This window comes from Microcaecilia unicolor, chromosome 9 (assembly GCF_901765095.1).
Source record: "Microcaecilia unicolor chromosome 9, aMicUni1.1, whole genome shotgun sequence".
NCBI lineage: Eukaryota > Metazoa > Chordata > Amphibia > Gymnophiona > Siphonopidae > Microcaecilia > Microcaecilia unicolor.
The window spans coordinates 86,679,192-86,705,062 of NC_044039.1; the positions used below are offsets into that span (position 1 = coordinate 86,679,192).

At 41.4% G+C, this 25,871-nt stretch overlaps 1 protein-coding gene across 2 annotated transcripts in view; it reads right to left on the reverse strand.

Annotated features, from left to right (window-relative positions):
- Positions 1-5,466: 5,466 nt before the first annotated feature.
- Positions 5,467-25,871, reverse strand: part of ARNTL2 (aryl hydrocarbon receptor nuclear translocator like 2) — a 190,119-nt gene continuing 169,714 nt past the window's right edge. The window contains exons 13-15 of one of the 2 annotated variants that reach the window (XM_030214205.1): positions 19,089-19,173; positions 14,247-14,349; positions 5,467-6,485 (exon numbers count right to left, since the gene is read on the reverse strand). In XM_030214205.1, coding sequence (XP_030070065.1) covers positions 6,349-6,485; positions 14,247-14,349; positions 19,089-19,173 — 325 coding nt within the window. In that variant the 3' untranslated portion in view covers positions 5,467-6,348. Of the gene's footprint in view, positions 6,486-14,246; positions 14,350-19,087; positions 19,174-25,871 lie in introns of those variants that run through there. The other variant, XM_030214207.1, reaches the window with a different exon arrangement.

The window sequence follows — 25,871 nt, forward strand, 5'->3', positions numbered from 1 at the left end:
GGGAAGAGAGAGGAAGGAGATGAAATGAGGGAAAAGGAAGAGAGGAGAAAAACTGCATATGGATGGAGCAAATAGGCAGAAGCTGGATCCACTGGACAGTCGAGTCTGTGGAGGACCCAGCTTTTACTTATGGAGGGCAAGAAATGAAGAAGAAAGGAGGAAAGTAAAGAAATACATGGAAAGGAAGCCCTGGAAACGGAGTTAAGAGAACAGATAGAGAGCAGCAGAATCAGATACTGGGCCAGCATGATCAGAAAAACAAAGTCACCAGACAACAAAAATAGAAAAAATAATTTTATTTCATTTTAGTGTTTGGAATATGTCCACTTTGAGAATTTACATCTGCTGTCTTATTTTGCAATGTATAGCAATGTGTTTCTTTCTGTTTTTCTGGTATTGTGCTGCATGCAGAGCCTAACTTCTTAGGATTTCAGGTTAATTTTTGAAGAATTTGAAGAGAGGCTATCTCTGTTCTGCAAGTGTGACTGCAAGGCCAAGTGTCTGAATAGGAATCTGTTTGTTAGGTTCTGAGATTTTGATAACACATTGTTTTTCAGAGTTGGCAAGACTGTCTGTTCTCCTAATTCCTGGTCTGTATACTAATTTGGTTTGTGTCACTTCTCATTATGTGATAATTTCCGCTATATTGAAGGACTAAAAAAATTTATCTGCTGGTGGTGTTTTGCTAACCTACATGGAAAAATATTTGGAGAAATCACCCTCTGTGAAGGCGCAAAAACTGGCTCGGAAAGAGGAAAGACATGTGGAGAAGCAAATATGGTAGGTTCTCAGCTTCATAGACTGGCAGCACTCACGGACATCCAGTTCTCCTAACTTACCCTGGCAGTAGACAAAGCTGTGGAGCTGAAACGGGGCTCTTTCTCAGAAAATAGATTTATTTCAAGCTGCGTTGGATGGGCTTGCATCTCAGACGGGGGAGCTGGAGACCCGAATATCAACCATGGAGGATGACATGACCACACACAGGCCTGCAATGGAGGAGCAATTGGAACAGCTACTGTGGGAACAGACAGCTAAGTTGGAAGATTATAGATTTCTGTTAACCCTCTGCATTACAGGTTTAACAGAATTGATCCTGGAATGGAATTTAGTAACTTTGGTTGCAAGAATGGCTTACTAAAGAATTAGCTCTCTCAGATCACATGGGCCCCCTGATACACACTGTGTAGGCTTCCCAACTGAAGATTGGCATAGACCCAGAGTCATCATAGTAAGGATTTTAAATTATAGACATAAATTACACATTCTCTGTGGATTTTGTGTGAAAAAGGTCATCTTATCATGTATGAGGTGCTAATCTATTATCACACCTTAGTAAAAGGACCCCAAATTGAATATGCCATTTCATTGGCAACCAGCATAATCTACTTAAGATTGGTGAAATATGCTCATCTCTTAATTGAGCCACAGCATTTTGGGCCACTTGCAGTGATTTTATGTTATTTGCCAAGCCCAAGAATAATGAGTTATAATTGAAATGTGGGGTAACCAAAGCATGATACAAAGGTGCAAATGAGATGCCATTATAACATGAGAAGCCTGGCTCATTTTCCTCCCAATGCTCTCTAACATTGGCGACTTGCTATCCTGCTTGTTCTTGGAAAAAAAAACATCTTGTCACTATTATCCAGGTGACAGTAAAGGGGAGCTTAAATTACTGCAATGCCCTAGTTTTAGGCTTACAGAAAAAACAGTTGAGAAAATAACAATATTTCCAAAATAAGAACATAAAAATAGCCATACTGGGTCAGACCAATGGTGCATCTAGCCCAGTATCCTGCTTCCACCAGTGGCGAATCCAGGTCACAAGTACCTGGCAGAAACCCAATTAGTAGCAACATTCCATGCTACCAATCCCAGGGCACGCAGTGGCTTCCCACAGGTCCATCTCAATAACAGACTATGGACTTTTCCTCCAGGAACTTGTCTAAACCTTTTTTTAAACCCAGATACGCTAACTGCCGTTACCACATCCTCTGGCAACAAGCTCCAGAGCTCAACTATTCTTTGTGGAAAAAAATAGTCCACAAGAACTCTTGAATGATTAAAGAGCTATGCTGTCTGATGCAACTCAATTTCCTTTACAAATTTTATTAATGGTTCACAAATAAGTAAATATTTTGGTCCTTATGAATAGGGAAGAGTATATACAAATTCTCATCAGAACCAAATCTCACACTAATAGATACAAAATGGACAGCTACGCCATGGTCTGATCACTACAGAGCAAACCTTTCCCTCCACTGGAGAACAAAAAAGGCAATACAAAAGCAAGAGCAACAAACCTATACTATGAGAGGCAAAATAGACCCACTAATATTCTGGCAACAATTCTACACTGACGAATGGACAACACCTACAGACTCGCCCCAATTTCTCCAAGAATGGGACAACAGATGCAGAACAGTACTAGACAATATAGCACCACTTCAAACCAGAACCTCACATAGAAAAAACTCAATACCATGGTTTAACGAAGAATTGAAAGAACTAAAAACACAGGTCAGAAGATTAGAAAGAGCATGGAGCAAGAAAAAAGATGAACACACACTCAAAGAATGGAAACAACTACAAAGAAAATACAAATACACTATCAGACAAACTAAAAGAACGTATTATAAAACCAAAATAGGACCAAACTGCAAGGATACACACAAACTCTTCTCACTCGTAAACAAACTACTAAATACGACACCGGTTACCTCTAATAATATAGACACCCCAACCAATCTTGCGAACTACTTCAATGAAAAAATTATAAAGCTCCGACTCATGATACCTACCAACATAACTGAGTACACAAACATCCTTGAATGTCTAGACCCAAAACCGGGGGAATACCCAGCAGATCGATCATGGACCAACTTTGACACGCTTTCGTCAGATGAAATCTCACAATGGCTTGGAAAATACGCCAAGTCGCAATGCAAATTAGACATTTGCCCTACTAGCCTAATAAGATCTGTCCCCAAACAATTCAAAACAGACCTCATGAATCACGAAAACCACAGGCTTCAAAATGGTCTCTTTCCTACGGATAAAGGAAACATCTTACTCCGCTGCTTAAAGATGCTAAGAAAAGCACAATGGACCTAACCAATTATCGCCCAGTAGCATCTATTCCGCTCACAACCAAACTCATGGAGGGCATAGTGACGAAACAACTCACTGATTACCTAAATAAACACTCAATTCTACACGAGTCTCAATCAGGATTTCGGTCAAATCACAGCACCGAAACTGTTCTAGTGTTTGCAATGAACTCATTCAAACAAGCAATAGCAACTGGTAACAACATACTCCTCCTACAATTCGACATGTCCAGTGCCTTCGACATGGTTAATCATTGAATACTACTACATATACTAGAATACTTCAGAGTAGGAGGTACAGTTCTCAAATGGTTCAAAGGATTCCTGACCACAAGATCATACCAAGTAACAACGAGCGCGGACATATCACCCCCATGGATACCTGAATGTGGAGTCCCCCAAGGATCCCCTCTCTCACCAACCCTTTTTAACCTAATGATGATACCTTTAGCCAAATTTCTAGCCAATCAAAACCTCAACCCCTACATATATGCAGACGATGTCACGATTTACATCCCGTTCAAACATGATCTAAATGAAATCACCAATGAGATCAACCAAAGCCTCCAAATCATGCACTCCTGGGCGGATGCATTCCAGCTGAAACTTAACGCAGAAAAAACACAATGCCTTGTACTCACCTCACAACATAACACAAAACTTTTCCACCATAACCACACCATACTGTTCTCTTCCCGTCTCACAAAGTCCTAAAATTCTTGGAGTTCCCATTGATAGAAACCTCACACTCGATGCCCACGTGAAGAATATGACAAAAAAGATGTTCCACTCCATATGGAAACTCAAAAGAGTAAAACCTTTCTTCCCGAGATACAGCTTCCATATCCTGGTACAGTCAATGGTAATAATTCATCTGGATTACTGCAACGCACTGTACGCTGGCTGCAAAGAACAGACTATCAAAAAACTCCCAACAGCCTAAAATACCGCCGCCAGACTCATATTTGGAAAAACTAAATATGAAAGTGCAAAACCCCTAAAGAGAGAAACTTCACTGGCTCCCACTTAAGGAACGCATCGCGTTCAAGATCTGCACGATTGTTCACAAAATCATTCACACAGACGCCCCAACCTACATGCTAAGCCTCGTGGACCTGCCTCCCAGAAACGCCGTAAGATCATCTTGCAAATTTCTCAATCTGCACTTCCCCAGCTGTAAAGGACTAAAATACAAGCTGATACATGCTACTACCTTCTCTTACATGAGCATGCAGTTGTGGAATGCATTACCTACAGCCCTGAAAACTACTGACGAAATAACTAACTTTAGCAAATCTCTGAAGACATATCTCTTCAATAAGGCCTACAAAGAGAACCCATAGTCTTACTAAACTACCTCGCCAACCCACCCCAGTTATGAAAGGCCACCTTCTATACTTACCCGCCTAACACTTCCCTTCTCTCTTCCCTTACTTAATCTCTGTACACTACTAATTGTATCTAATATCCTGGAATGACAATGTCATAACAAAACTCTGTAAGCCACACTGAGCCTGCAAATAGGTGGGAAAATTTGGGATACAAATGCAATAAATAAATAAATATAATTGGGAGATTTAAAACTAATATTAGAATTTTTTTTCAATCAGTAATACTCAAATTATGGAAAAGGTCTGGACAAGTTTCTAGAAAACAGGTCCATTAATAATCCATAGACAGACACATGCAGGGATCAGAACAGGGAATAAAAAGCCCCATTTGGATCTTCTGGGTAATTATGTTCTTACGGTTAGCTTAGTGGGTTTTAAAAAGCGTTGAATAACTTCCTAAAAGAATAGTCCATAAGCCATTAATAAAATGGTCTTGGGGAAAATCCATTGCTTATTTCCAGGCTAAGCACCATAAAATGTATTCTACTATATTGGGATCTTGCCAGGTACTTGTGACCTGGGTTGGCCACTGTTGGAAATAGGATGCTGGGTTTGATGGACCTTCAGTTTGTCCCAGTATCACAAATGCTTGTTCTTATTAGATTGTAAGCTCTTTGAGCAGGGACTGTCTTTCTTCTATGTTTGTGCAGCGCTATATAAGTGCTAAATAGTAGTAGTAGTTATAAGAAACCCAGATTGGCCACCCTCAGATATGATGCAGGGCTCAAGGATCATTGGCTTGACTCACTATTGTTGTTCTTATATTCTATAAATGGTTAATAGTTTATTACTTTTGTGGACGTTTATGTAATATTGTATTTTACCTAGAACTTATTGTGTTTAGCAGTATATAAGCGATATTTAAATAAATAGAAAGTCAGACACTATGAAGAGAAACAGCATTTTCATTTTCAGATATAGAACATATGTTGAAGAAACAACAACTTTGTACAAATGTTTTATTTTCCCACATACATATAAAAAAACACAGACAAATATAAAGTCACATCGTATATAACAAAAACTCAATCAACAGATGCGTGTCCCTGAATGTTGGCAACAAATTTAAGACCTGCCTCTGAGCGATCTGAAATAAAACTCCCACAGTAGTTCAGAAAAAAACATAGCAAACACAAAAAATGCTATGAAGTAAATATTTGCTGCACGTTGCTTCTAGAAACTCTTGAATATACTGGCTGAAAACCAGAGGCTTCTATCTAAAAGAAAACAATCCTGGGCACTTGAACAGACCCATTTAAGGGGTCCTTTTAATATGTTGCAGTAAAAAGTTGCCTTATTGTGCCCTTATGTGGAGTTTTTCTTGCACATTGAGGCCATTTTTACCACAGCAGAAAAATGGCAGGTTTCTTGTAAAAACTTAATCAAAACAATAGCTTATGCCCAGCAAACAGACTATGATCACAGTAAGAGGGTGTGCAGTACAAATATGAAGTCTTTCCTTTGTAAGAAAAGTTCCATTTTTCTCTCAAGCATCACAAATCTTTTTGTTGTGAAAAAATCTTGGACATATAACATCATATTGACAGCTACGAATTAAGATAAAGCCTTAAAAATACAGTACTTGGATAAACAACACATTAAGGGCTCCTGTTACAAAGCCAGGACAGTGATTCCCATGCGACAAATGCAACGAAGCCCATAGGAACTGAATAGGCTTCATCGCATTTGCCGTGCCAGGAATCACTACTGCGGCTTTGTAAAAGGAGCCCTAACAGCCTGATTCACTAATCTTATCCTTCCCCCTGACACAGAAAGGAAGAAAGGCCTTAGTAAATCAGCCCTAAAAGGCTGTTACCCTGCTAATTTTAAAATAATAAAATTCCCTAAAGTGTCCACTGCATATTACTAAGATCTTCTGGATCAGCAAGACCTCCTTCGGCCTCTAAATAATTCATGAGAGCAGCCATTGTTGTTTCATCATTTTCAGACACAGGGTCGAAATACAGCTCAGAATCGTCATCTGAAAAACATAGAAGGAAAATGTCCTTAGGTTAATCATTTATGGTCCCATACGTATAAGACAAAAATCTTCATTCTCAAGTCGGACAGAAATAGGATAGGTATTTTAGTTTACACCTTATTCCATATATTTTGAAGTACAAAATTAAAGAAGTGCATTCTCAAAATATATTTTCATAAAAATGAAACTGAGGAATTTAATCAAGATACCAAATCCTGGTTACTCGACTGTTGCCCAGTGAATTTTTTTATGGGAAGTAAATGTGAGAAGGTGGTGTTATGATTATCTATTGGAATAAATATTTATTTTAGAAAGAAGGCTGTAGATCTCGGTAAGTATTATGATGTCCTTTTGACCTACAATGCTATTGGTTTGTTGGATGTATTGTGTACCTGGGCGCATGGGATCTAATTGTTCTGTTTTTGGAATCTGTCAATATAGTACCAATTAATTTAGATATGATGTTATCGACCATGATGCATTCATTACATCAAAATGGTTTGTCTCAGGGACAAATCTCCAAAAGGGTTATTTTTGTGCATAACATGACAATGAACTTCACTCCTAAGATAGGGTATGTGAAGATCTCAGTCTCTTAAATTTACTGCTAACACTTGCGGTAGTACTTGTATGGGTCTTCTGGTGAATTTTTAGATTTCAAAATCACATGAAGCTTTTATTACACTTACCACATGTAAATTGTTTGTCCGGGGGGGAGGGGAGAGGGAAGGTGTCAATGTTTCCAAATGGGTTAGTTGTCTGCACAATAATAATTTAATCAAATCCAATGGGTATTATAAAAATCATCTAAACACATAAAAACACAATGAAACAAAAAGGAGTTGGTCTGACTGCCATAGAAAGTCCACCAGAGGGTGATGCAATCCTGTGCATGAACTACACACAGATCCATGTTTCGGCACAAAAGCCTGCTTCAGGGCCTTATTCGTGCTTTAGCTGCCTAGACGCTAGATCCTCACCACGCCTTCAGTGCTTTTAATGTTCATTGTTTTAATGATTTTTGGTGTCTAACAAATACTACATTTCAGATTACATTGATCAGACACATTGACCCCTGAAGTAGACATTTGTGCTGAAACAAGGATCCATGACGGGTTCTTGCATAGGATTGCATCACCCACTGGTGGACTCTCTATGGCAGTTGGACCAACTCCTTTTTGCTTCACTGTGTTTAGATGGATTTTATAATGCCCATTGGATTTGATTAAATTATTATTGGCCTCTCACCGCTAGTACTTCTTTTCTCCTGTGTTGAAAGCCTGTGGTTATCCCCTACTTCCACTGACTCTGATGCTGGTTTTGATGTAGGGTCAGTGGCGTACCGAGGACGGGGTGGTGGGGGCAGCCCGCCCTGGGTGCAAGTCATTAGGGGGTGCTGCCATGGACATCTCCCCCCCCCCAACTTGTGCAGTGCTGCCATGTATGTCTTCACCCACCCAACTGGTACAGTGCTGCATGGGTGTCCCGTCTCTCTCCCCGGACTAGTACAGTATCGCTCACCCTCTCCTCGTTCCAAGCCTGCCCCACTCTGCTGGTCTTTAAACTTTGAGGTCTCCGGCAACATCAGCAATGTAACCGCTGCTTTCAGTCAGCCCCGGAATCCTTCTCTGTACAGTGTCCTATGTGGGAAGCTGTATAGAGGAGGCTTCTGGGGCAGGCCGAAGGCAGCACTTTCATCGCTGAGATGCTGCTGGTGGGTCTGGAAGCTTGGAGGCCTGCAGAAGCAGAGCAGGTGTGGCGTGAGGAGGGGGGACAGTGATACCGCACTAGTCGGGGGGGGGGGGGGAGAAGACGGGTACGGAGAAGGAAGGAGGGAGAGTGATGCCAGCCAGACCATAAGGAAAGGGGGGTGGAGAGAGGAGGATGTCATGTGATGCCAGATCTAAGGGGAAAGGGGGGGTTGAGAGAGCAATGCCAGACCTAAGGGGAAAGGATGGTGGAGAGAGGAAGGAAAGCGATGACAGGGGAATGGGAAAGGGGGGGTGGAGAAAGGAGTGAGAGTGATGCCAGATCAAAGGGAATTGAGAGGGAAAAGAAAGGTGGGATGCATGAGGGAGAAGAGACTGGGAAAAAGCTGGATCTGGGGAGGGGGAGAACGAGATGCAGTACTATGAAGCAGGGGAAAGAAGAGGGAGAGAGATACTGGTCCTGGGGTGGGAGTGCAGGGAAGAAGGCGAAAGAAGGGTGAGGAACATGGGAAGGAACAGGGACACAGAGGGCAGATGCTGAACATGGGGGGAATAGGGACGGGAAAACAGAGAGCAAATGATGAACATGGGAGGAATAGGGACAGGGACACAGAGGGGAGGTAGTGAGTCAGAGGGAATGACAGTGGATATGGAGAGAAAAAAGTAAAATAGACAGGAGATAAGCAGAAGACGGATATGGATGGGGAACAGAGAGAGGAGAGATAAAGATGGAGAGAGGGGGAAATGTTGGAATGCATCATGTAAAAAGGAGAGAGGGAGGCACAGGCTGGATAGAAGGGAAAGAAAAGGCAGGCAATGGATGGAAGGGGCAGAGAAAGCTGGAAGACATCATATGAAAAGGGGGAGAGAGCACACGCAGGATGGAAGAAAGACGGCAGACAGTGGATGCAAAGGACAGAGAAAACAGACAGAAGCTGGATGAAAGGGAGAGAGAAAGAATAGATGCTGGATGGAAGGGAAAGAGTGAAGAGAAGACGAGGAAAGCAGAAATCAGAGACAAGAAAGGTAGAAAAAAAGATTTATTTATTTGCTTTAGAATAAAGTAGTATTGTAGCTGTGGTGATAAATAGAAAATGAAAATAAGGTGATCTTTTTGTTGGACTAATTTTAATACATTTTGACTAACTTTCAGAGACGAAAACCTCCATCCTTAGGTCAGGACAGGACTGTAACAGCAGTATACTGTACTGACCTGAGGAAGGAGGTTTTGGCCTCTGAAAGCAAATTGAAAAATATATTAGTCCAATAAAATGGTATCTTATTTTCTATTTTTTGTTTTATTTCTATTTGTTAATTTGTAAAGTGGCAATTGGTATTTCTCAGTTTTTTCAAATTTACGTCTGCTATCTTTATATTTTGCACAGTACTAGGGGACCTGCATCACTGTTTCTGTGGTGTTGCATTGTATGCGGAATCTGGCCTCTTGAGGATTCAGTTTAATTTTTATCTACATATTTCTATTTTAGTTTGTGGTTACTTATTCTATACTTGGTGAGGATGTATCTGTGTTCTATGTGAAAAAGACATGGTTTTGTGTTGGCAGGATCATTTTTACTAATGTCTTGTTTAGTTTACAATGGGTGTATTGATGTTCTAGTGCGCACTGCAATGTTTAAGATGCTGCCTTTCCTAGGTACACCCTTGTTGTGTGACTCGTGGATTATTACTAAAAATAATATTTTCATATAGAGGAGGAGGTGTTAAAAAATGATTGGCCCAGGGTGTCAAATATGTTAGGTATGCCACTGTGTAGGGTATCTCTCCTCCTTTTACCTCCTAAGTTAGGGTATGTGGGTATGATCTCAAACTCACAAGTTTACTTCTAAAGCTTATCGTAATACTTGCATCGTTCCAAAGAAAGCTTCTTTCTGGAGTTCATAAGATGTTATGTTATGTCTTTTAGGAGATGTTAATACACACTTTCATCCAAAATCTGAGACCTTTTAAGATTACCTCCTTAAATACTGGCTACCAGTTCCGCACAGAATTAGACTTAAAAACTGTCCATTAGTGCATAAAATACACAATTCTGGTATCTCCCTATTACTCCATCGTTTGGTTATGCCCTACTTCCCCCCTTCAGGGTGCTTCGTTCCTCACAAGGTAATAACTTTACTATCCCCACTTTTTTGCACCATTTGTTATGCATTTAGTTGTGATGTGCTAAAGTCCTTTAAAAAATATCTTCACAAGATAACTCAATGACTCGATAAAGGCAGTGATTCGGCTCAAAAGGCTTTCTTCAGGATTCTTGTAATTTCTGTCCAATGAGGATATACAATATTAGTTCACTTTGAACATAAATTTCCAAAAGGACATGCATTGCAATTTAAGTTTAAATGTACAGCGCTGTCAGAACTGTATCACGCGTCTCTGTGAGAAGTAATTGACTATGGTTGTATTGGACCAGTTGAGCGATATGTACAGTTGCTGTTATCTTGTGAAGATATTTATTAAAAAATTCTAGCACGGCATTGGCTTCCATTGTCATCTCCACTGTGCTGTGCCTTTGTTGGAGCAGTTTGTTCTATTTTTGGGGGGGGAATGAATTTACTTGTGCCAGAATCTTTAGTATAGTGGCACTCATGCTTTGGAACGCTCTCCCTCATGTCTTACGCATAGAAGAATCCTTCAAAAAATTTAAATCTGGCGTCAAAACCTCTCTTTTTCAGAATGCATATAACCCATGATATCCCACATATGTGCCCTTTAGCGGAAAGTTCAGAGAGCGCTGATATATTTATATTCTCTGTCTCGACTTTCCTATTTAGGTTTCCAACAATTTTTATTGATGACAAGTCATACAATACTGGTACGAAATTACAAATCCAACATAGTTATAGTAGACATGTATACATAAGCCATTCTACAAAGAATCACCAACTTTCTCCATGATATTTACATTTTCTCCCCTCCTCCCTCCATTGTCCCCCAACTATGTTCTAACTGGCTCCCCTGCACCTAGACAGGAGAGAACTGATAAGATGAAACTATACCTAGACAACCAACCTACTATCCCCCCCAAATCCCCTCCCCCATTGATCCCCATTATACCACCCCACCTGGGTCCTCTTGGCTTGGACTTTGATAGCTCGTGGGAACCCTCCTCCCCGTCCCTCCCCCTAGTGGGAACTAACAGGTGATTAGATATGCTATTGGCTAGGGTGTACCAGTATTATAAGGTATTGAGAATCAAACTGTGACCTCGAGCACTCAGGTTGTGTAGGTAGGGATTCCAGATTTGTGTAAATTGTGTCTTACACTTGGGGGAGCCCCTCACATTCCTTGCCTCCCAAGCTACCAAACAATGTGCCTGGTTCCTCCAATGCCAAATAGTGGGAGGCTCCAGGGAAGTCCAATATTGTAGTATACGCCACTAGACACAGTTTGCTACATAGGAGGCTAGCATACCTAGGTAGGGGGCAAAAGGCTCTAGGTTTATCCAAAACAAATTGTTCCAGTGACCCATTAATATCTTTCCCCAATAGTTTAATCATAAATCTCGACTTTCCTATTTATTAAAATATTTTTTGATTAATTATTGTAAACTGCCCAGGAAAGTAATTGATGGGTGGTATATCAAATCTAAATAATGGACCTGGTGCCTAGGTTTAGCAATGCTGAACTTATGGAAATCACAGATCGTGCTTGGTAAGAAGTGGAGCCCTTGCTCTCACTGCCCTACCTGAGATCACGTGTGGGGATACCAGGCCCGGCACAGAGAGCAGAATGAGGGGGAGGTGCGACCAGCCAGGCGCAACCCTACAGAGCTCCTACTCCACATGTTGTGGCTAGTCTCCTCCTCCTCTGACAGAGGAGTGGTAGGCCAAGCACAAACCGTCCTCTCTCTACAGGTCGCACAGCTTCTCCTCATTGTCCTCCAGGTCTCGCACTCTGCCGCTCCGGAGCGCTGCCTCCTCACACTTGTCCTCACCCTGACCACCCTTGTGTTTCTCAGCTTCCCGCTCACACACCCCCCCTCCCAGCACTGATCAATAATGGAAGGAAAGAAGACCAACTGCATGTCAGGTTGCAGCCTCCTCTTCTGCTGTCCATTGCTAAGGGCCCTGTTTACTAAGCTGCACTAGCATTTTTAGTGCAAGCTAAAATTAGTGCACGCTAAATGCTAGAGATACCCATAGGAATATATGGGTGTCTTGTGTTTAGCGTGTGCTTTTTGTGTGTGTGTGTGTGTGTTTTTTTTTTTTTACCTGAAAATCGTTTTGCTCCTCAAGTGTCTAAACACAGGCAGATTAAAGCTAAGCAAAGTAAGGAATACCTAGAGTTTAAATGTTGAGGGGGGCGCTGTCAAAAATTAAGACGTTCAAGGCAGATATTTGTGTTGGTAAATCACTGCTAGCAGAAGGAAGGGCAGGAGCAGGCCAGAGCCACATCTCTCCTCCCTGCCCCTGTGCCTTGTCCTCCAGTTGGCAGTAGTTTGATAGCAATGGTTCTTAGTTGGTGCTAATCTCCTCTACCAATTTCCTCTGCAGTCAGATCATGCAGGATCCCCTGGCCCTACTCTCATGAGATCCACTGGCCCTACTTTAGAGGAAAGCCAGGATCAGCAGCTAAGTGTTTCTCACTGGTTCCTACCAGCTAGACAGGATCAGGCAGGGAGAGGAGAGATTATGAAGGTGACTATCAGGGGAGTTGGGGGGGGGGAGGGAGGAGGTCCAGCGATAATATAAGAGTGTATGGGGCGGGGATACAATTATGTCAGGGGATGGAATAGAGGTCCTGGTGTTGTGTGTTGAGGGGGTTAAAATCTATTTGTGACCTGCTGAGTGAAAAGTTATTTAAAAAAAGTGTAGAATGTGACTTATTTACACCACAAGATAAAGGGATACAATTTCAGCCTCAGGTATGGACCAATTACATCTTTAAAGAATGAGAAACATTTATCAATAAAGTGATTAACTCCAGAAATCACATACCCCACTTCAGGTACCTGCATCAAAGTTGTAATTAAAAAAAAACTGCATAGTCCCATTCTACTGATCCTACAGTACACAAAACTTTCAAAAATGAAAATTTCTCCTTCAAAGTTGGTACCTTTTCTCTCAGCAGGTCACATTTCCATTATATTGGGCAGGTTCAATATGCTTACTTTGATCAGGGCCCTGTTTACTAATCCACGCTGTAGGATCACAAACTTTTTAGCATGAGCTAAAAATTAGTGCACGCTAACACTAGAGACACCCATAGCAATATAATGGGTGTCTCTATTGTTAGCATGCGCTAATTTTTAGCATGCGCTACAACGTTAGCTCGCCTACCGCACAGCTTAGTAAACAGGGCCCTTAGTGTTTACCAAAGGCCTAATCCTGCCCTAGGTTTACTAAGCCATCTAGTGCTCCAGATTATGAACTAATGAAATCAGATGACTTTCAAAAATAATCAATATTTTCTTTCCAAAAAAGGTTCTCTTACTGATGGCTAGCTTACATTTCTATGAGATCATGCAGCCCTGTCACTTTAAAAGAAACAGTATGAAAGTTTTCAGCAAAGTGCATACAACCCTTCCAAGGGACAAGACTATTACAGCACTAGCCACACTTAGGTCTAGATTCTACACATGGTGCCTAAAAAGTCTGTGCAGTAAACATTTCCACCTGTTTTCTATAAGCGACGCCTAGATTTAGGCGCAGTATATAGAATACGCGTCATTCATATTCCAGCGCTTAAAACTACGCGCCTCCATTTACACCAACAAAAAGTGGCGTAAATCCCTGCACGTAGATTTTGAACTCCGCACTTTAGAATTTAGGCGCAGTTTTTTTTTTTTTTTTTTACAAAATTCTTTTACCTAGTTATACACATAAATTCTAATTATTGCCAATTAGTGCTCATTACTGCTTGCTAAGTGCTGTTAAATATGGTGATTGGCTGTTAAGCCAATTAAGTCACACACATTGTTATAGAATATACCTGGATTTTGGCACAGATCTCTAGGCGTGCTATATAGAATCTGGAAGTATGTACAAAAGGCTCATTAAGTATAGAACAATCAGAAAAATGTAGTTCTTACTGAGCAGATGTTCATGGTTTTGGAATGATGTAAGACTTTGACCCGCAGTGTCTAATTCCTCAATTTCTGAAGAGCTTAACTGAACCAGTTCCCTCTTTGGCACCTGAATATGTTTACATATTAAACACACGTTACATGACCTATTGCTGCTGCATATCAACATTTTAAAACTTTCTCTACTCCAAAATCAAATAAGTGCTCTGCTCATTATCCTATACAATAATTCTCACCTTCAACGTTCTGACTTGCCTGGGACCGTGGCTCATTCCGAGTTGGTCTGCTAGGCTCTGTAGATCAGGCTGACATCACAGTAGCCATTATGATGTCAACTTCACAACCGTGGGAAAAAAAGCATGCCTCACAGCTGATCCATGTCCAGAGGAGGGTCGCTGGACATGGGTGGCTGGACGGGGGGCAGGGCAGAGAGGAGGGTCGCTGGACATGGGTGGCTGGAGGGGGGGCAGGGGAGAGAGGAGGGTTGCTGGACATTGGTGGCTGCAGGGGGTCGGTGGACATGAGTGGCTGCAGGGGGGCAGGGGAGAGAGGAGGGTCGCTGGACATGGGTGGCAGGAGGGGGGCAGGGGACAGAGGAGGTTCGCTGGACATGGGTGGCTGCAGTGGAGGAGAGGAGGGTTGTTGGACATGGGTGGCTGCAGGGGAGCCGAGGAAAACCTTGCTAGCGCCCGTTTCATTTGTGTCAGAAACAGGCCTTTTTTACTAGTTTTATATAATTAGGCCATAGAAATAAACAAATCCCTCTCCCTAGTAAATCTATTTCAGTTTTGCATTTCTACAGCAGTAGAGCCAGCCTATAGAATATTATGGAAGACATCAGTAACTCAACCATACAATAAGATTCAAATTCCACATATTTTCATACAAGACCTCAGAAAGTTCTGGGTGCCAGATTGCTGAAATTTCATCCTGGTGCCTTAAGTAGAGGAGTGTGGTAGCCGTGTTAGTCCACTCTTAAGGTTATCAATAGAAATCAAACAAAATAAAACATGGAAAAGAAAATAAGATACCTTTTTTATTGGACATAACTTAATACATTTCTTGATTAGCTTTCGAAGGTTGCCCTTCTTCGTCAGATCGGAAATAAGCAAAGGTGCCTGAAATTGATTTTGCCTTGCTGCTCTGTTGAAACATATGTTCCTTCAGGTCAAGCACTGTGCAGCTCTCAATATGTTTTAGCTGCATTATACCCAAACTTCTGCACTAGCCTTACAGTCTCACAAGACTTCAGATGCATTTATTTATGTATTTGGGCACCAGTGACTCAAACTCACAGACGCAAAAGAAGAACAATTCCTACACTACTCATTCTGTGAGAACACAGTAGGGATGACCATATAATTGCGACGGCCTGGTTCTAAATGAGATTCTAGTTCCTTATCAAAAGGAGAGTCAAAGGACTAATCCACAAATCATGAATTGTAAATTATAAGCTGCCCTAAAGTCAAAGAATCAGCTGACCAGTGGCCCTTGTGGGATACTGAGCAGGGATGACCAGATAATTGCGACGGCCTGGTTCTAAATGAGATTCTAGTTCCTTATCAGAAGGAGAGTCAAAGGACTAATCCACAAATTATGAATTGTAAATTATAAACTGCCCTACAGTCAAAGAATCAGCTGACCAGTGGCCCTTGTGGGATACTAAACCAACTTCACTGTAAGCTATGTGATATTGCTTACACAGGATCAGATGCATATGGCTACATATATCCGTGGTGCAAAGCACCAGAAGGTCAAGTTGCACACTAAGCTGGGTAAATTAGATAACAAAGTAGCCTGACCTCTTTCAAACACTAGGCCTCTTTTACCAAGCTGCAACAAAAAGGGTCCTGTGCTGGCATCAGTGCACCGAGGCCCCCCTTTACCGTAGTGGGTAAAAGGTAGGTCTTTCTTTTTTTTTTGGGGGGGGGGGGGGGCTTACCGCCTCACCCTGGCGTTCTGCTGCCAAGCCTCTCTCTTACTCGTGACATCATCAGGAAATGCCTTCATAAAGCACCTAGGAACCTTCCAGTTTTGTCTTTACAACAGAGGTCTTCATATGAGTTTTCATCCGTGGGTGTGTTTGTTGCAGTTCCAGCCCTGACAGTCTTCAACTTCACTCCCAATCCTGTTTGTTCCAGTCCTGTAAGTCTTCTGCTTCAGTTCCTCCACTGCTTGTTTCAGCCCTATCTGCCTTCAGTGTTGTTCTAGTCCTGTTTGCTCCAACCCTGCCTGCCTGCCTACAGCTTCAGCTCTGGTCCTGTTGTTCCAGTCCTGCCTGTCTACAGCTTTGGCTCTGGTCCTGTTGTTCCAGTCCCGCCTGCCTACAGCTTCAGCTCCAGTCCTGTTGTTCCAGCCCTGCCTGCCTACAACTTCAGCTCCGGTCCTGTTGTTCCAGCCCTGTCTGTCTACAGCTTCAGCTCTGGTCCTGCTTGTATAAGGCCTGTCTGTTTTCAGCCTCAATCCCTGTTTGGATGGTTTGCCTGCTGCCAGTCACCGGCAGTGGCCCAAAGGCTCACTACTCCTGACTCCATGACACCTCTTCCAGAACTTTGGTAGATTCCTCAGCTCCACTGGGCATTAGTGCTGTCCAATGCATGATTCGAATTGATTTGATTCATTTTGGGCGAATCGATTTGATTCAGAAAAAAATCAGGAGTCCCGATTCGGGACTTCCCCACCTCCCTCTCGCTGTCACCAAGCCACTGCTGCCTCCTAATCCCTCCCTCCTGCTCACTGTCATCCAAGCTGCTTCCCTCCCTCCATCTTCCCACTGTCACCAAAGCTGCTATGTTTTTATATATAGATGAAGTTAACCAAGTCAATGATAACAGCATTTTCTCAGTTTATTAATTAACATTATAATTGTGTTCACATTTGGGTAATAAGTTTTGGATGTTACTGAATTCTATTATTCTGTATCAATGTATTTCCAGTTTTGGCACAGTATAAATCATCAAACCAATGGACTGCATTAAAAGAAAAGATGGCATGTGGGAACTTGCTCCTTTTGTTTTGTGAAATGCAGTGCTTTTAATAAAAATGCACTTGCATTTTTTATTTCAACTATTTCGCAGAGAGATATTGAATAATGAGGGAAGGGCTTCCTTTATGCAGAATTTCTGTTCCTTATCCAGTCCTTACATGCTTTTTGTTGTTGTTGCAGCTCTTCTTGTTTGCTTCATGGCAGGAATATTTTAAAATTTCCTCTCTGCCCTAAAATTGGTGACTTTCTGGCCCTTTGTCCTATAGGCTCAAGGAACTGAGCTAGATTGCATGATGTTTTTGGTCTCCTCTAGCAATATGTTAACTTTATGATCACTGTTTTATGAAACATATATTTGAATTTGATATCATGTCCTACTTATTCACGCAAGGCCTTTTAGTTTGGTGGTGGTGGAGTATGTTTTGAACTTAATTTTAATACTGAACAATAATTGTGGAGATAATGTAGACATTTTAGAGAAGTACACTAACACAAGCAACCAAAGAAAAAAGCACAGCTGGGCTTTTTATTCTTAGACCCGACACGGGCTGTGTTTCGGAGTAGACGCCTGCCTTGGGGGTCCAAAGTCACAATGTTCTTAAAGGCACAGAATAAAACAAGTTCTTTGCTGTAATAATGTCTCCCAAAGAGAAGCAAACATAAGTATCCACGCTTTCGTGATGAATGTCGGCGGTTAGAAAAACCATTTCAGCAAAACAAATTCCTGCAATCCCCCATTCTTTATCGTTAATCTCTTAGGCATACGATATATACCCATTGTAGTAACCTTAAGAGCAGCAGACTGCAGTACAGGTTGGGTGTAAAAAAATAAATCCTTATTCTAAAAATAACAAGGTGGTATATATAGTCCAGTAACACTTGGTTCAGGAGTCCTACATGTTTTGGTGGTAAACCACCTGCATTGGGGCAATAGTGGGAAGTTGACCAATGACTCCAGGAAACTGTGGTAAGATGGTATATGAAGGAAAAACTTTAAAAAGGTTTTTCTTCATATACCATCTTACCACAGTTTCCTGGAGTCATTGGTCCACTTCCCACTTCGTGTTCATCCACTTTGGTGGATTACCTACCTTGGGGCAATTATATACCACTTACACAATCTGGACAATGCAATAAAATGACCATGCGAAACACATCACAAAGCATAACCAAAATCATATTAAAATCATAAGTAACTCATCAGATGTTTAACAAACTGAAGAGGAAAAATCATATCAAAACACATACACAAAAAACAGAAAAGGAGAACAAGGAAGACGATGAATTACAAAATTGAAACAGTCTCCAACTACAAGCTAAAATGCCAAAAAGTACATTACCTTAAAGCACTGGTTCTCAAACCTGGTCCTGGAGGGACTCCAGCCAGTTGGGCTTTCAGGATATCCACAATGAATATTCATGAGAGAGACTTGCATGCACTGCCTCCACTGCATGCAAATCTATCTCATGAATATTCATTGTGGATATCCTGACTGGCTGGGATACCTCCAGGACCAGGTTTGGGAACCACTGCCTTAAAGGGTATAGTGATTGACCCAAGAGTCAATAAATCAACAAAAGCCAGATGCAGATTAAAGATATCCATAATGAATATGCATGAGAAAGATTTGCATGCACTGCCTTCTTGCCCAGGTGGTCCTTGAGGACTGGGTTGAAAACCATGAATATCAAATTGTATGCAATATATTTATACAGAAAACATACCCAAACAGGTGTACAAGGTAGCAAATATTGTGTAAGAAGTCAACATGCTTTGAAGAAAATGCATCTTTGTTTAGAACACAAAAATGGATTTACCAAATGGAAATTTAATTCTTGAAGACAGTATAAAACATACTTACAGCAATAGAGACTCCAGATAAAGGCACAGACTTCCTTAAAGGACTGGTAGAACTTAAATCACTATTAGATGGAGAAGAATGTAACCTAAAATGTGAATAAAATCCAAATCTTTTTATTGTTATGTAATACACAGTACTTCAAAAGTAACCATCATAAATAGTAAAAAGAAATTAATGCAATTTCGTTTTGGAATTCCTTAAAGCTTCCCACAATCCGTGGGGTCGGGACTGGTATTCTTGGGTAGCATCTATTAGTTTCATATTTGGAGGCATGGAAGCACAGCGAAATGCTGGTTTCAAAGGTTGGGATCAAAAAGATCTACATATTGTGTTTAAACCTTTTGATGCCAGGGGCTTGAAATTTTTGAACAATTGAGAGAAGAATATGGTTTGGAGAATTCTGACTTGTACCATTACCTACATGTTAAGCATGGCCTCTCTTCAGCTCCCTGGAAAGGCACAATCTCTAGAGAATGGCATCCCCTAGAGCACATTTGGCAACATCATCCATCTTCTAGAGGACTTATCTCTGTTCTTTATGCAACCCTGCAGCTAACTCTCTTTCAGACAGTATATGAGTGCTTGGGAAAGTGATATTAATCAAACTTGGCCTCAATCTGAATGGGAGAATAATTTTGAGCTGTAACTATTTCTGTTTCTCTGCAAATCAAAGAACACACACCTTCATTGAATGTGCCCTAATATCTCTCCTTTGTGCTGGTGTCAGTGTGTATCTCCAGGCACCTCTCTTCATATGTGGTGGAACTGTGTTAAATTGTGTCTATATTGTGTCCGTTTTGGAGGGCAGTCCAAGAAGAGATCACCCAAATACTCGGTACTGACTGCTGGCCTTTTACCTCGGCTGTGTGCCTTCTTAACCTATCTGCCACATCTTCAGGAGAGGATGCCATGCAGCGGGGTTTTATCCTTCTGACTTACCGCAGCCAGATGCGCAATTGCTCGTGTTTTGAAATCCTCTCAAGCTCCACTCCTGGCAGATTGGAGGAATCGATTGAGACACCTCATGACCATGGAAAAACTCACAGCTATTCAACATAAGACACTTTGAGCACCTATGGCCTCTGGTGCAGTCTTATTTCACTTCCCACTAATAATTTCCTCACTGCTTGCTCTTAATTTGTGCTGAGGAGCGTAGTTTTTAGCTATATGTTCACAGTTCTCCTCAGGTGGAGGGGGGCACTAGTGGTTTTGAGTCCTTTATGATAATAGTGGACTTTCTTATCTATATATTGTTTCATTTTTTATATTGTTTCTGCTTGTATGTTTTCTTAAAAATTCAATAAACACTACATGGGAAAAAAGCTACTCATAATCCTATAACCCTTTGGGACTACTCATAATAATAGTAGAATTCTCTCAGTCTGTGTCTGCTTAAGTGGCATCACACACTGTATGAATTAACAGGATCCAAATAAATTTCATATTATATGAACAGTCACAAATTAACAAAATGTAATCACATTCCATTATGAACTATCAAGATCTGTTTCTAACCAGAGCCATCCTCAATCATGAACTAAAAATGATTAAACAAACTGATCTACCAGTGTTAAGTTTATAGATTTTTTTTAAACTGTGCACGCAAAGAAGCTATATTGAGGTTTGTGATACCTTTTATTTGACTAACACACACTAAAAAAAAACATATTTGCATCAATATAAAGTAGTGTAGTATGGTTAATACAAAATGACTACCCTTAAGAGCAGAAACACTAGGATGTCTGCACAGGTGTAACTTGCCTGCTTTGTTGGGGGGGGGGGGGAGGCAAGGGGTAGGGAGCCTAGATTAGTGACTGTGGGAGGGAAAAGAAAAGAACTTTCACCCCCTCCGATTACATAGGCATTAATGAGTTCTCCTCTCCCTCCCCCCCCCCACAACATGCACACACATGCACACTCTCTCTCTATATATAACCACTCTTGCCCCCCCCCCCCTCCTTCCAGGCCTACAGCTGCCATGAGCCTCAACCTTACCATCTGTTCCGTTTTAGCTGAAGCAGGTTGACACAAAAAAAATACAAAGGTTTGAAAATATTTTAAGTTCTATTTTTTATTCTTATATTTGGTGGAGATACCCAGCCTATCTTTATTTCAAGATTTCAATCTCTGTTTTTATATTTATGCAGATATCATCCTTATCATTTTTCCCCACAACAGGCATATTCCCAAATTTAGCCCCTTTTCAGACAGCACCTTCCTCAGTCTCTCAGTGGTTACTTTCCCATACATTAGTCCTTAACCCTGCCAAGACTACCACCCGTTGGATTATTGGAGAGCTCTCTAAACTATTATTGGTTCCATTCTTATTTGATCTCCCTATTCCAACAGTTGATTCCTTTAAGTACCTGGATATTATAATTGACAGTGATCTTTCTTTTGACAATAAAATTTCACAAACAGTGTACCCGGGTCTTTTCTGGATACGTCGACTCAGCTGTATTGTCCTGTTTTTGCAGCACATAGGTGTTAATTTTAACTACTATTTTTAGTTGATTTTGTATGCTTTTAATTTTGAATGAATATATTCTTCTTGACTTAGTTCTTTCCTGCCTGTTATGGAGTTCCTTTTTTGTTTTCCTTTTAAATTTGTATAAATGTACACTACTTTGGCCTGCAAAGTAAAGGTGGTATATCAAGTTCAAATTAAACTTATTTCAAATTTTTAAATTTTTTTATTTCCACATTTCCTCTCCCCTCTGATCTCCACCTCCAATTACTCATTTTATTCTCTTGGCATTTCCTTTAGATTTTCTATCCTGTTGTAATCTCTATGTTTTCAATTTTTCTTTGTTTCCCTTTATCCTACCTATACTCTTTCATTCTTCTTTCCTCTCCTCCTCTCACAATCCCCTTACTCTTTGCCGCTCCATCTCTCCATAAATCTTTTACCTCTCCCTCTGCTTCCTCTACGTCTTCATCTTTGCTTCTTTCCTCAATGCCAGCCTCTCCCTCTTCCTTCTCTCCACTTCAGCCCCTTCCTACCCTTCTCCCAGCTCTTCTTCTTCCTCTTGCTTTTTTTTCTCTCTCTTCTTTCCACCTCCCCACACCCTCCTCTCTCTCTCTCCCATCTTTCACCTACCCCCCCACACATATTCTCTCCTTTCCCTTCTTCCTGCTCCTCCTCCCATACTCCCCCTCCATCCTTCCTGGTACTCACTCTGTCTCCCCCTCCAACCAACTCCAGCAGACCCTTTCCCCTCCCAATTCTTCCAGGGACCCTTTTCCATACATCTTTTCCTCCTCCTCCTGCGACTCTCCTTTCCTCTGTACATTGACTCTTTCCCCCCACTACCAGACACTGCGTGAAATAGCACAAAATCCTGCAAATTGACTCTCAGAAGCTTGCCATATCATAGCAGCACAAAATCCAGGAACTCAAATTGAAAACACTGCAAATATTCTAGAACGCCAGTTAACATCCAATTGGGGAAAAAAGAGAGCAAGATGAACTACTACAGATTCCTACACACAATCTACATGTTAACAGAATCCCTTTCCTTGGTTACAACAGGGAACACAGACCATCACCTAGTAAAAAACAAATTGCAAATTACAAACAAACATGCAGACAAAAATAAAACAGAAGACCCAAGAATCAAGACTGTGAATGATTAAACACTGAATAAAGAGAAACAGTAATGCATTTCCTCTCATCTTGAACAAAATATAAGCAATACAATCAGATGTGCTGTAGTATGATGAGTGTGTTCTTCTTATGAGTGTGGCCTTCCATGTCAGATACTGGCGTTCTTTTCTTATTGACTATATTATTTTTTTATTGTACATTGCTTTGACTTACGCATTAAAAAAAGCAATTCATCTTTTAAACAAACATTTTCAAAACTGACATTTTTCATTCTTTAAAAACTGAAAATATATATTTTGTACCTTTGATAATTTTATTTTTCTAATTGGATTGGTCCTGGTCTCTCTTTGCCACTTCCTCTCGATTTTACTTAAATCCTTTCCAGGATTTTATTTCCATTTTCTGTTTCTTCACCCCACCTTCCCTTGTTCTTCTCCATCACGCTGACATTTTTTTCGCTCCATTTTTCATCTCTGCCTTTTTAAAAACATGCTTTTAGCTAGATTTTATTCCTCTGTCTTTCCCTTCCAGCCCCATCTCCCTTTACTTCCTACACTTACCTCCCTAGTTCTCCCATTTCCACTCATGTCTCTCATTCCTATGATTTTCAGTCACTCCAGTCCCTCATTTTGACCCTCTGAACTCATACCCTACCCAGCCTCATTTCTCTCTCTCAATTCCTCACTAACCTCCTTTCCTTCCCTGTTACTCATCTCCTCTCTACCTACAGTCCCTTTCTTTTGTTTTACCCCTTTATACCCCATCTTACTTCCCTATCTCCTCCTTCTCTCACCTCCTTCAAAGGCCTATCCCTTTCTTTTTTTCTCTCTCCATATCCCTCTGCCTTTCTCCCTTTTCACCAGAATCCATGGCTCCTACCTCTCCCTAACAACTGCCCATCTACCCCTTCTCCTATTTTCATTTTCCTTCCACTTCTTCCTTCTTGCCTCCAACATCCATCCCTCTGTTCATTCATCTCCACTTTCCACTACATATGTCCTTGACTCAACATCCCCCCCATCTGTCCGTAGCGGAGAGATTAAATGAATTCTTTGCTTCGGTCTTCACCGAGGAAGATTTGGGTGGGATACCGGTGCCAGAAATGGTATTTGAAGCTGACGAGTCGGAGAAACTTAATGAATTCTCTGTAAACCTGGAGGATGTGATGGGACAGTTCTACAAACTGAAGAGTAGCTAATCTCCTAGACCAGATGGTATTCATCCCAGAGTACTGACAGAACTGACAGAGTACTGACAGAGTACTGAAAAATGAGCTTGCGGAGCTATTGTTAGTAATATGTAACTTATCCTTAAAATCAAGCGTGGTACCGGAAGATTGGAGGGTGGCCAATGTGGCACCGATTTTTAAAAAAGGTTCCAGAGGAGATCCAGGAAATTATAGACGTGAGTCTGACGTTGGTGCCGGGCAAAATAGTAGAGACTATTATTAAGAACAAAATTAAAGAACATATTCAAAAGCATGGATTAATGAGAAAGTCAACATGGATTTAGTGAAGGGAAATCTTGCCTCACCAATCTACTACATTTCTTTGAAGGGGTGAACAAACATGTGGATAAAGGGGAGCCGGTTGATATTGTGTATCTGGATTTTCAGAAGGCGTTTGACAAAGTACGTCATGAAATACTCCAGAGGAAATTGGAGAGTCATGGGATAGGAGGCAGTGTTCTACGGTGGATTAAAAACTGGTTAAAAGATAGAAAACAGAGAGTATGGTTAAATGGTCAGTATTCTCAATGGAGAAGGGTACATACTGGGGTTCCCCAGGGGTCTGTGCTGGGACCGCTGCTTTTTAACATATTTATAAATGACCTAGAGATGGGAGTAACTAGTGAGGTAATTAAATTTGCTGATGACACAAAGCTATTCAAAGTCGTTAAATTGCGGGAGGATTGTGAAAAATTACAAGAGGACTACTACTACTACTACTACTATTTAGCATTTCTATAGCGCTACAAAGCATACGCAGCGCTGCACAAACATAGAAGAAAGACAGTCCCTGCTCAAAGAGCTTACAATCTAATAGACAAAAAAATAAATAAAGTAAGCAAATCAAATCAATTAATGTGAACGGGAAGGAAGAGAGGAGGGTAGGTGGAGGCGAGTGGTTACAAGTGGTTACGAGTCAAAAGCAATGTTAAAGAGGTGGGCTTTCAGTCTAGATTTAAAGGTGGCCAAGGATGGGGCAAGACGTAGGGGCTCAGGAAGTTTATTCCAGGCGTAGGGTGCAGCGAGACAAAAAGCGCGAAGTCTGGAGTTGGCAGTAGTGGAGAAGGGAACAGATAAGAAGGATTTATCCATGGAGCGGAGTGCATGGGAAGGGGTGTAGGGATGGACGAGTGTGGAGAGATACTGGGGAGCAGCAGAGTGAGTACATTTATAGGTTAGTAGAAGAAGTTTGAACAGGATGCGAAAACGGATAGGGAGCCAGTGAAGGGTCTTGAGAAGAGGGGTAGTATGAGTAAAGCGACCCTGGCGGAAGATGAGACGTGCAGCAGAGTTTTGAACCGACTGGAGAGGGGAGAGGTGACTAAGTGGGAGGCCAGCAAGAAGCAGATTGCAGTAGTCTAAACGAGAGGTGACAAGGGTGTGGATGAGGGTTTTGGTAGAATGCTCGGAAAGAAAGGGGCGGATTTTACGGATGTTGTAAAGAAAGAAACGACAGGTCTTGGCAATCTGCTGGATATGAGCAGAGAAGGAGAGAGAAGAGTCAAAGATGACCCCAAGGTTTCGGGCTGAGGAGACAGGGAGAATGAGAGACCTTACGAGACTGGACGTCTAAATGGCAGATGACGTTTAATGTAAGCAAGTGCAAAGTGATGCATGTGGGAAAGAGGAACCCGAATTATAGCTACGTGATGCAAGGTTCCATGTTAGGAGTCACGGACCAAGAAAGGGATCTAGGAGTCGTCGTTGATGATACGTTGAAACCTTCTGCTCAGTGTACTGCTGCGACTAAGAAAGCAAATAGAATGTTAGGTATTATTACGAAAGGAATGGAAAACAAAAATGAGGATGTTATAATGCCTTTGTATCGCTCCATGGTGCGAACGCACCTCAAATATTGTGTTCAATTCTAGTCGCCGCATCTAAAAAAAGATATAGTGGAATTAGAAAAGGTGCAGAGAAGGGCGACGAAAATGATAAAGGGGATGGG